Source organism: Dasypus novemcinctus, chromosome 14 (assembly GCF_030445035.2).
Source record: "Dasypus novemcinctus isolate mDasNov1 chromosome 14, mDasNov1.1.hap2, whole genome shotgun sequence".
Classification (NCBI taxonomy): Eukaryota; Metazoa; Chordata; class Mammalia; order Cingulata; family Dasypodidae; genus Dasypus; species Dasypus novemcinctus.
The window spans coordinates 62,837,270-62,849,867 of record NC_080686.1 but is presented as its reverse complement, the minus strand read 5'-3'; the positions used below and the strand labels follow the sequence as shown (position 1 = coordinate 62,849,867).

General features: G+C 35.6%; 1 protein-coding gene across 1 annotated transcript in view; it reads left to right on the top strand.

Annotated features, from left to right (window-relative positions):
* RGS22 (regulator of G protein signaling 22) overlaps positions 1-12,598 on the top strand; it is a 176,421-nt gene that overhangs the window by 22,611 nt on the left and 141,212 nt on the right. Inside the window, exons 4-6 of the mRNA XM_058275778.2 lie at positions 4,280-4,501; positions 10,357-10,442; positions 11,064-11,232. Coding sequence (XP_058131761.1) covers positions 4,280-4,501; positions 10,357-10,442; positions 11,064-11,232 — 477 coding nt within the window. The remainder of the gene's footprint in view (positions 1-4,279; positions 4,502-10,356; positions 10,443-11,063; positions 11,233-12,598) is intronic.

Here is a 12,598-nt window from a genome sequence, read left to right as displayed (position 1 = left end):
ATTTAACAAACCATACATTTATATTTCTTTTTTAATATATTAGAAACATTCCATACATTTTTATCATAAACACAATTCTAATTTTCCTCCTTCTTGTTTTCTCTGTGCTTTTTCTGCAAAGTACTTTTTATTTTTTATTTTATTTGAGAAGTTGTGAATTAAGAAAAAAATCATGCATGCCATACAGGATTCCCATGTAACACTGACCATCAACACCTTACATTGTTGGGATGCTGTGACACATTTGTTACAAATGATGGAAGAACATTGTCATAGTATTATATTATTGCTATCATTCATAACTTATATTTGATGTATTTTTTCCACAAACCATTCTATTATTAACACCATGCATTAGTATTGTATATTTGTTATATTTCATGAGAGAATGTTCTCATATTTGTACTGTTAACCACAGTCCATCATCCACCGCGGAGCTCATTGTGTTATATTTTCCCCTGCAAAGTACTTTTTTGATCAGCTCCTCTCCTCACTTCTGTGAATTTAAAGCTTTCAGCTTTTCCCCCCTCAGAAAGGATACCTTGTGCCCTGCCACTTTCCCCAGTTACTTAGTTCAGAATTCAAGTATTTTTGAGTGTGTCTATGAGTTGTAGAACCTAAATCATATGAGGAACTGCAGCTACAGGGGAGTCTGGGAAAGGTGGTTTTGAGTTTTCCAGTCTGCATTTCAGGAGGTTGGAACGGATCGTCAGTGAGTCTATTGACAGCATTCACCACAAGCCCTAACTGAAATTATGTGTCAATCATAAAGTGTTTTTATGGTCATAAATCCATAGTTCTGTAGGAAGCTCATTAGGGACTTCCTGTAAAACCATGAAGAGATCATTTAACCTTTCTCATCTGCAGTTTTACTTTGTACAATAAAAAAAGAGTAATTGCTAACTACCTGCCTGCAAACCTGTTCCTAACCCTGTGGATGATGGGGACAGTTCAAGAGAGTTAATAATTGCTGTATTAACAGTAGCTCTGAGTTAACAGCCTCCCCAGAGTGTGGTGATGGCTCTGTGAGCTCTGAGCTGTCTGCCTCACCAGCTTAAAAGCAGGCAAGCAAACAGCTCATCCTCCATACTGTTACCAAGAAAATCTTCTTAAAACACAAACCTCACTATGTTTTTCCTCTGAGGTTTTCCTGTGCCTCCCTATTTCTTAGAGGATCAAGGTAAAGCCTGTAATTCTTTATTTTCTCTACAAATTTTTATTCTGATTTTTAGTTAAATGCAGCTTTAAGTTCATAGCTTAATAATTAAGAGTCATTCACTGAAGTCAATATACATATCCAGTATTGCAATCTAAGCTATCATTCCATATACACAGTTGAAAATAACTACATTGTGGCCTAACAAATGCTAGGACTTTTGTATTATTTTGTTTTTTCAACCAGAAGTAGTTTTTAAAGGTATTAAAACAGGTATTTAGTAACACACTGAAGTCATTGTACACACAGAACCAAGTCAGAGCTTTTATATTTGAGTTTATTTTTCAATTAACTTTTAAAACACTGCTATATTTGAACATAAAATAAAAAGAAGATAAAGTAGTGAGTATATTGGGATTATATAGTCCATCACGTGTTTACTACTGCATAAAAATGCCAGTAATGAGTGTTATTTGCTAGCCCCCATGAAGAGGTTTCATAATGAACTCCACCTCTGGTATGATTCTTAAAATGACATGTGAAGCCTTCTGTGATCTGGTCCTGCTGACTTCACTTACCTCAAGTCTTTCCTCTCTATCCTTATTTTTCAATTCCAATTACATTGATCTGTTTATTGTTACCCACATATACCTTTTTGCTTCTTGCCTCTATGCCTTTCCTAATAAAACCAGAGTGTCTAAGAGCACACACTTTGGGATCAAACCACCTTGGGTTTGAATCCCATCCCCATTTATTTTATAGGATTAATTGGTGCACACAATTGTGGGGGTTGGTAAATAAGAAATCAGGAGAGCAGGCCAGCAGGCTGAAAACTCAGAAAGGGTCAATGTTGTAGTTTTGAGTGCAAAATCTCTGACAGGCTGGCAGTCTGGAAACTCAGACTGAACTTTAATATTGCAGTCTTGAGGCAGAATTTCTTTTCCAGGAAACCTCAGTTTTTGCTTTTAAGGCCTTCATCAGTTTGGATGAGGCCCACCCATATTATCAAGGGTAACCTTTAAAGTCAACTGTTGGTTATAGATTTTTAAAACATATTCACAGCAGTATCTAGACTAATATTTGACCAAACAACCAGGCTGAGTAACACTAACCATCACATAGGGCAGATGTGTTTTCTTTGGTACTAGATGAACTTGTTTTATAGCCCAAGTATCTAATCACTTTGTAAATGATGGGCCATCATTTACACAATGATGGGTGTCAGTTTTCTTAGCTGTAAAGAGCTATTTCAGGAGTGCAGAAGGATCCAAGATAATGTATGTAAAGTGTCTTTCACTGTTCTGGGTACATGGTAGCTGCTCGGTAAGCATTGGTTCTTATCAACCTTGCTATTTCTGCTAATTGTACCTTAACTATTTAATACTGAGTAATAGGGTTACTGAGTATCACAGTCCCTCAAAATTTTTTCACTTGAGCTTTTTTTTTTTTTCTTTTTACGGAAGTAGCAGGAAATGTTTATTAGTCTATAGAGCTAATTAATTGGTATTTTTCACTTTGGATTATCGACAGCTCTGTATTCCTCTGGCTACCAGGTGTGAGGGTTGAACGCGGCAAAAAGGAAAATAATAAATAAAAGTCAAGATTGTTTTCTTGTTCCATGGGTACTCAGAGCTAGGAAAAATCTTTTCCAGATGGTCTTTCACATGATACCGCTCAATTCCGCCTCACCCCTGTTAATATTTGATGTCCTTTCCTATCTAGTTTAATTCTGTTCCTTTCCCCAACAAGATGGATCTGGTCTCTGATTTGAGCAGACTCATTTATCACTGCTGTTTATTCTAGCATTAGTATAATTCGGGGATAATAATGTGTGACATTTAGGTAAGTGGTGGTGGTTTGAATCCCATGTTTGAAAAACAGATGGAGTGAGACATCAATGAAATATGGTTATGAAAAAAATCATATACACAATTTACTACTAATTATTGTTACTTATTCAGTTATGCTTGTCATTTTGAGGAGAAATCTTAGTCCTGAGGCCTTTTGGACTGTGGACTGATACTCACCTTGAACTCTGTTGTCCATGCACTTTAAATTCATTTGAAGGGAAGACAGTCAGATTGAAGAGATGTATTATCTGAATACACACACAGACACACACACATATGGGTATATAATACATATTTCTAGCTCCCATTTTAGAATGATGTCTGACATTTATTAAATTATAGCTCTATTATATTTAATAATACCGTAGTAGAACTTGAAAGAATTAGTACTCTTCCTAGGATACTTACTAATCCAAGGGGTAAGATTTAAGTGTCTTCTAACATTTGGCTAAAAATATTTAGAGTAATCACGAGTAGGCAGTTCACTGAAAGTACTCTAAATAAATTAATATTCTGAAAAAGGGACCTGATTATAAAATTGGAGGGCAAAATTTGAAAAGGTGTGGCAAATCCACCATTTGTTGTGGAGATTGAGGCCTAAAGTATATTCATTGATTTACCCAAAGTCAGAGAGCTACTTATTGGTAGGCTCTAACTCCTGACTCATTTCTCTTTCTGTTGTATATTAACTAGCTGGCTTTAAATAAAAATTGGCAGCAATTAGCAATTACTGAGAAAAGCTCAGAAATGTTATTCTCTTTCACTCTTTTTTTTTGGTCATAGTAAGAGAAATGGTGTTGAAATAGCCTTAAATGAAGAACACATTGAACTTAATTTTCTCCTTTTGGACAACGGGGACTGTTAGTTTTCATGGTCCTGGGAATGAAAAGAGATAATGGGAACATTATTTCTTCTTTCTTTATTCATTCTTCTCTAGTAATATGCACCCCCTGCCCTTTAAAAGGATCACATTGCTTCATAGAGACCAGGTGTGTTTCTTTTCTAGTTTCTTAGAAGCACAGAGGTAAGATGTTTATACAAAGGGAACTTCTGCCATAACATATTCTGATACTTATCAATTACATTGGGAAGGAAGGATTCAGTGGTTCCTTTACCATTGAATTTCCAAGGTCCTAAAAGCAATGAGAGAATGATTAAGAACACAACATTTTATGTATATATGTATGCATATATATAGTATCAAGACTTCTTAGAAACTGAGGTTTTGTTTTTTAAAAAGGTTCAGACATATTTCTACACATTTATTTTGCAGACCTTTTCTGAGGCAATTAGATTTAATGTGGATTATGGAGTTTTTGAAGTAGTTAACAATGCTCCACAACTTCTGGAAAAACAATTGAAAAAAATTCTACAAAATCAGCAACCTCGAAATCCCATCTATGATGTTGTAAGGAAGAGAAAGAATGATATCAAACCTTTTCAAATGAGTGCCCTCTCTGAAGATGAAACCATTAATGTCAACTATAATATTATGGTAAGAAAGTATATTTGAGTTTCGATCTTGCTTAATAAATCATTTGGGATAATTAACATGAGGTTCCTTCGGCTTCTCTTTCTACAATGTAACTATATAAGTTAAATTTTATTTTACTCACACATTGCATTTGTTAGATGCTATAGATCATCTTAATTTTGGTTAATTTTGTGCAGTATACATATGTATATCCCCTTATAGTTTAGATACAGTCTGGAAAATGTGAGTATATGGTGAATTTATTCCATGTGGTCTTTTAACCAGTCCAGTCATGCAGTTGGGAATTGAGACTTCTGATTTTGAAGTTATACTGTGTGGTTCTGATCTCCCTGGCCTTCAATTCTACTTCCAGCTTATGGTCTTATCTACTTAGCATGAGGTCAGGAACCTGGGTTCTAATATTGGCTCTTCAGCTTGCTAGGTTTGTATCCTTTGCTGAATCTCATTATCGTCTGTCAAATGATGCCTTTCTTAACTACTACTTGGCTTTGTTGTGTGGATCAAAAATGAAATTGATAATGGATCTTTAACACTAGTATTTCCCACTGATTTAAAATGTCTGCTAGAACTAGGCTAAAGTTACTTAAGACACAGCTCTACTCTAACCTGAAAGTTATGTAATTCTTCTGATGCTGAATTAAAATAATTTCTGGGAAGTAGAGTTTGGCCCAGTGGATGGGGCGTCCATCTACCACATGGGAGGTCCGCGGTTCAGACCCCGGGCCTCCTTGACCCATGTGGAGCTGGCCCACGCAGGGTGCTGATGCATGCGGGGAGTCCCGAGCCACGCAGGAGTGCTCCCATCCCCCACCCCCCGCGTGTGGGAGCCCCACATGAGGGGTGTGTGCCCCGAAAGGAGAGCCGCCCAGCACGAAAGGAAGCGCAGCCTGCCCAGGGATGGCACCGCACGCACAGAGAGTTGATGCAGCAGGATGACGTAACAGAGAGAAACACAGGTTCCCAATGCCACTGACAACAACAGAAGCAGACAAAAACAAGAATGTGCAGCGAATGGACACAGAGAACAGACAACTGGAGTGGGACGGGGGAGGGGATAGAAATAAATAAAATAAATCTTTAAAAAAATTTCTATCTTCACTGTTAATTTCAATCGATTAATATTTTAATTAAAGGATTATGTTGAGACCTCAGGAATTTTTCCATTTGGGGAGGTTGTTAATATATAAGATTAAAAGATTATTTTCTTTTGATAAACTGAAAATAGCCATTATTGTTAGTAGATATTACTGGAAGGCAAGTATGGTTCAATAATAGGAATCTCTTCCTATGCCTTAACATATTACTAGGACAATGGAAAGAATTCATTTATCATAATTAGTGTCAATAAATACCAAAAGGCATTCAGTAAAATTTAACATCTGTTCTTCATAAAATAGGAATGGGAGGCTATTTCCTTAACACTGTGCTGCTTTGAGTCCTTTGTGGACCCCAGAAAATCCTTTCTTAAAGCCAACCTACTCCTGTGCCTGTAAACCCATTGTAGTTAGGACCTTTTGATTAGATTTGGTTACAGGACCTTCCTTTTGATTAGATCTCTTCAGTAGGGCATGACTTAGGTTGGGTTTTAATCCTCTTACTGGAGTCCTTTATAAATGGAGGAATAAAAGCTACAGATGCAGGAAAAAAGATGTAGAGACAGAAGCTTCGTGAAGTTGGTATCGATGAACCCAAGAGAAAGAAAAGCCACTGATGAAGCAACCAGAAGCTGGAAGCAGTGAGGTCCAGAGAAGAGGGGAGAAACAAGTGGATACAGACACCGCCATGTGCCTGATTGTCCACAGCTTATCTCAGGAAGAAAATGAGCCTGGAGAAGAGGGCAAAGACCTGCAGAAGTGCCATGATCTCTTGCTATGAGGCAGGTGTCTAGGATCACCAGCAACTAACCTTTGGGAAAAGAGTTGTCTCCTCATGTCTTGATTTGGACATTTTTCTCAGCCTCAGAACTGTAAGCTTTTAACCTAATAAGTTCCCACTGTAAAAGCCAACATATTTCTAGTATATTGCTCCCAGCAGCATTTAGAAAACTAAAACAATCATGGAAAGCAAATATCTCAGGCCAATAACCACAGTATGTTTGCTGATAAAACTTTGGAAACATCCATTTGTATTTAAGAGCAAGATAAAGGTGCTTTACTTTGTAATTTATTTTTGACACTGTTGTGAAAGTGCCACCCAGTGCAATTGGAATAAAAAAAACAAGGTATAACTATTTGGGGGAAAAAGGTAGGAGTAATTATCATATCTTTCAGGTATGGTGATTACATGATCATAAAACTTAAGAGAATCGACTGAAACTATAAGAAACAATACGAGTACAATAAGTTATCTATTTACAAATAAATACAAATTGACAGCTTTTCACATATGTTATTGGTATCCAGTGAGAAAATTTAGTGGACAAAATTTCCATCTACAATATCTATGAAAGAAAAACAAAAGCAAAGTTTATAAACTCTCTAAGGAATATTTCAAGAGATTATATGAAAGAGGGATTATATGAAATAAAGCTGTAAAACTTTATGAAGGGCCCATATAAAGTAAAAAGTATGAATAAATAGACATATTATTAATCAGATAAGACTTAACTTTTAGAAGGATATCAGTTCTCTCCTAACTTATAAATTTAGTGAACTCCTACTCACAGTCCCAAAAGAATTTGTAAAATGATTCCAAAATTCATGTAAAATAGTGGTTCTTAATAAGAACACTCATACTAGATTTTGATTAAGTCATCTTGAAAAAGTTCTTCAAATGGGTTTCCTCCAACATTTTATTAGGAAAAAATTTCAAACTTACAGGGAGAAAGAATTTAACAGTGAACTCTGTGGTAAAGTGATCACTTAGATTTTTGCCAATAACATTTTACTGTACTTGGTTCATCACTCATCTGTCCATCTATCTACCCCTTTATCCATTAATTCATTTTTAAAGTAAATTGTAAACATTAGTATACTTCTCCTGGAGTATTTTAGCCTGTAGATTGTTAACTAGAGTGTAATATTTGTTTAGAATGCTTTTTTGATGTAAAATTTATATAGTTATATATACAAATCATTTTACGTTTTCAACAAATACATACACCTGTGTAACTGAAACCCTCATTAAGATGTAGAAAGTTACTATCACCCTAGAAAGTTCTGTCATGCCCCTTCCCAGTCAATCTGTACTTCCCAGACAACCATTGCTCTGATGTTTTTCCACCACTTTTACCACTTCTGTTCAACATCCTACTGGAAGTCCTGGCTAGTGCAATAAGATGAGAAAAATAAATAAAAGGCAAGTCGATTGGAAAGGAAGAAAGATGTTATATAAAAATGCTAAAGATTTACCAACATGCTGCTACATGTGAGTTTAGCAAAGCTGTGATTACAAGATCAAATACAAAAGTCAGTTGTGGGAATTGGATTCAGCCCACCTGATAGAGTGTCCGCCTACCACATGGGAGGTTCAGGGTTCAAACCCAGGGCCTCCTGACCTGTGTGGTGAGCTGGCCCATGCGCAGTGCTGATGCGCACAAGAAGTGCCGTGCCACGTAGGGGTGTCTCCCGCGTAGGGGAACCCCACACGCAAGGAGTGCACCCTGTAAGGAGAGCCGCCCCACGCTAAAAAATAGTGCAGCCTGCCCAGGAGTGGCGCCACACACATGGAGAGCTGACGCAGCAAGATGACACAACAAAAAGGAGACACAGTTTCCCAGTGCAACTGACAAGAATAAAGGGGGCACAGAAGAACACACAGCAAATGGACACAGAAAGCAGACAACTGGTGGGGGTGGGGGAAGGGGAGAGAAATAAATAAAATAAATCTTTAAAAAAAAAGGTCAGTTGTATTTTTATATTCTAACAATGAACAAATGGAAACAAATTGTGAAATAGTATCATTTACAGTAGCACTAAAATACATGAAATTCTTAGGAATAAATTTTAAAAAATATGTACATGCTCTTTTTTTTAACTCTTGCTAGATGATGCCTTTTTATTTATTTTTAAATTTTTAAATTTTTATTTAATTGTCTTTTTTTTTAAAGCAGTGGAAGAAATTATACATTCTCTTTTTCCTGAAAATTAAAATGCTGAAGGAAAATATCAAAAGAGGTCTAAATAATTGGAGATACATAGTGTACATGGATTGAAAAACAATATTGTTAAGATGTCAGTTCTCCTCAAATTGATCTATATTTTTGTATTAGCCAAAGGGGCTTTTATAAAGGGTATTTATTTGGGGTCGAAGCTTACAGTTAGCAGGCCCTAATGAGTCCAACTCAAGGTACCATAAGAGGTACTTTCTCACTCAAAGTCTGTTGCCCCATGTTGGAGCAAGATAGTGGGCAATGTCTGTGAGGATTCAGCCCTCCTCCTTCCTCTTAAGGCTCCGTGGTCTCAGCTTCTTCCCATCTCAGCTGTAGGCTGGCACAAGGCTTGTCACTCTCCCCAGGACTTGTTTCTTTCCACGCTAAGCTGCTTTTTTCTTTCCATAAGGTCAGCTGTAGACTATCAGATTCTTCTCTCTTCCATGTCTAAGCCATGTCTATGGAGCATTCTCTGTTGCTGCATGTCTGCTTCTTTGTTCTCCCTTTCCATATTTCCTTCCCTGTCTTTAAGCATCCGTTTATATAGCCCACTGCTGTAGGCCAGCTGTAGGTGGGGACTCAACCCTGTACTCCCTAATGAGGTGGTCAAATAAAAGCCCTAATCTTGGTTTAATAAGCTCTAATCTTGATTAATAGTCTAATAAAATCTAATATGCCCAGAGGAACAGACCAATTACAAACACAATCCACTATATGTTTTTGGAATTCATAAAACAATACCAAACTGCCACAATATTCAATACAATCTTTTCTTTAAAAGTTAACCCCTTTTATTTTTTTCATTAAAAATTTTATTGATGTATGTCATTTATATGTGAACATACATATACAGTAAGTGTACAGTAAAAGTTGTGAACTTATAAAACAAACATGTATAACATCATAGAAGGCTCCCATACATCATCCTACAACCAGTACTTTGCATTGTTGCTAAACATTTGTTAAAAATTATGAAAGAGCATTGTCAAATTATTACTGCTAACTATAGTCTGTATCTTACATTTGGTGTATTTTCCCCCCAACCCCCCTTATTAATTTTTTTTGTTTGTAAACCATACAATTTATCTAAAGTCAGCACAATCAAATACCAACAGGATTGGGGGTAGAAGTTAACAAACTGATTCCAAAGTGGGTGGAAAGGCAGATGAACAAGAATAACCAAAATAACTTTGTAAAAGATGAACAAATTTGAAGGACTTACATTACCTGATTTCAAGACTTACATGGTATCCCCAGGGTAGTGCTGGAGATGTTAAATAGTTAACAAAACTTTTTAAAAATGGAAGAACAAGAGGCCTGCTGTCAACATAGTGACACCACCAACCTTTCCTGGCTAGTTCTTTTACTGTTTGTGATTCTTTTTAACCCATTTTATGACTGTGAAAATACTGAGACTGATTGACTTTTTCCCCTTTCCTCCTCCTCCAGCAAGTTACTTTTCATTTGCAGAGTCAGTTAATATGTAAAGTGGATATTATAATGGTTGATGCAGGATTCTTGAGAGAATTAAAGAAATACTAGAAAGGCAAGGAGCGGCCTCAAATTTGTAACTCAGGGTTATCTTTCCCTCTTGTGCAATAGAAGTAGGGATAGAGCTCCTAGTGAGGAGTTAGGGGTTATTATTGCTCTCATAATTAGGCCTTTATTGTTAGGGGTCATTATTGCTCTCATAATTAGACCTTTATTGTTCTAAAAGCTGTTATCTTTGACTCTGTCATTGTCTTTTTTATATTTCTTCTAATAGTGTCTCAGTCGAGAAGAAGGTATTAAGTGGATCAAAAAAGAAAGACTTCCAGCATTTCTGGAAAGTGATTGCTACTTTGAATACAGGTGCTGTAGTCCCATCAATATAAATATTTTTAATGCTTATTAAATTTTTCTTACTTAAATCCTTTTCCTCCACCTTCTTAGTAAAATTATACAATAACCCATTAGAATTTGGATCCTACCTGCTGTAAAATAAGTGATAGAAAATGGTAAAAAATCAGTTAACTTTTCCAAAGACATTTCACAGAAACAGTACCTAATAAATGAACTTCAGTTGTACTTCTTTGACCATTGTAAGTTATCTCTTGGTAATAATGGTATTTATGTGCAGGTGTTAAAAAATGTCATGGAAAAAATAGAATATCATACTGGAGGGCCAAGCTTTTCCATTATAGGCCCTGACTTTTAAAGTGTATATACTAAATTTCCTGAATTTTACTAACTTTTACCTTTTCTTAGAACAACCATTTTTAAAATCAAAATAAAATAAAGTAAAACAGAGTAACAATTAATTAGTAGATTTATGAATAAGCCATTAATTTTAGTAGAGCCTAAGTAAGAATCATTTTGCAGAGTTGGGAGGAGAGATTGACTTGAATATATAAAATATTATTTTGTTTTTTTTTTTCTGAATTCTACAATGCTTGAAACTTATTTCAGGTTTTCATGATTTCTAAAATGCAGGTTAGCAAAATTAGTCTCACAAGTAAGATGGAGCGGATCAGGCATGAATATCATGGTGGATACAGAATTCTCTCCCTGGGTCCTGAAAAGGCCACCCACTCCACCACCTCCTTTAGTTGAAGAAGAAAATCTAATAATTATGAAAAAGTTCTACATTTCTCTTGGCGAGGTAAAAGTATGAGTATTTTTTTGTGACTTATCACGTAAATGAAGCTTCTTATTTTAGGCACATGAATTTCAGTTATACTACTAGAACTGGAAAAATTATTTCAAATACTTCTGAAGCAGATTTAGCAGTACTTGCTTATTTATTTGCTCTGCATTTTTGTCACATGAAACATAATTGGAAAATCATTCTCTTATGCAAACAGGAACAAAAGCAATATGCTTAGTCTCACCTGGGAGGCAAGGGTAATTTTAATGATATCCATGGTTTCATTTTCATTCCAAAATTTGTATTACTTGGATTCTGTTACTTTTGTACCAAAACTGATAAATTGAGTAGTCTTCTTCCTATTGCCTAGGTTTTTCCACAGTACTAAGATGCATTACTGTTTAACTATGATTCCTAAGATAAATTTGTTCTCCACAATTGGAGACATGTTAGATTGTATGACCATATTTGAAAAGATCTAACCTAGAATCAAATGTCCTTTTAGAGTGTCACTGTATAGTGAATATTGTTGTTTGATATTTGGCCTTTAACTCTCAGCTCTCATTTCTGGGAACACACTTCCAACATAAATTCTATATAGCAGATGATGAGGGCTTTCTTAAAATCAGGAATGGAAAATATGTGGCCCATGTGCTGTTACTCTTCTAGTCTCCATCCATGACAAACATTGCTAATCAATCATGGCAGTTTTCCTTCTGACCTAGGCCTTGGCTCCAAATTCTTTTCAACACACCCCTCTGGACAGGCACTTCCAATTGATCAAAGATGTCATACAAGAGGAAACCTATTTGCCATCTCTGTTGGAATGGCTATACTTATGCTGTCTTGAATATTTTTTTCATCTGTAGTTCCTATTTAATTTTGTAGTTTAACATTTCTGTCAGTAGTATTTGGTAAAAAAATGTTTAAAATTTTGCCAGTTCCAGTATTTCTCCTGAATAATGTGTAGTGATGTACAAAAGGCACACTTTTCTCCTCACCTGTACTTATTTTTATTTATTTTTTCTTTTAATTTAAACACTATAGGAATGTCAGGAATGTCATAAAAATATGTCCTGCTAGTAGAGGCCAATAAATATGCAAACGGAAGGTTTGATCCAGGGGAAAAAGTTCTGATTCCTTACATGTGAATTTAATCAAATATAAATAAGGAAGTAAAATCCAAGTTAGTTTATTTTTGCTATTTTCTGAGATAAAAAACTCATTTCTATACACTTATGTATTACCATTTTTCAATAGCCTTTGAACTTTGAGGATTCAAATTTCTTTGGGCCCTTTATTTATGGGATTAATCTTTCTGAAAATGGTAATATTTCTTTAAGTCTTCGGTTGTACCATCTAAATGTTTGTCCTATCTCTT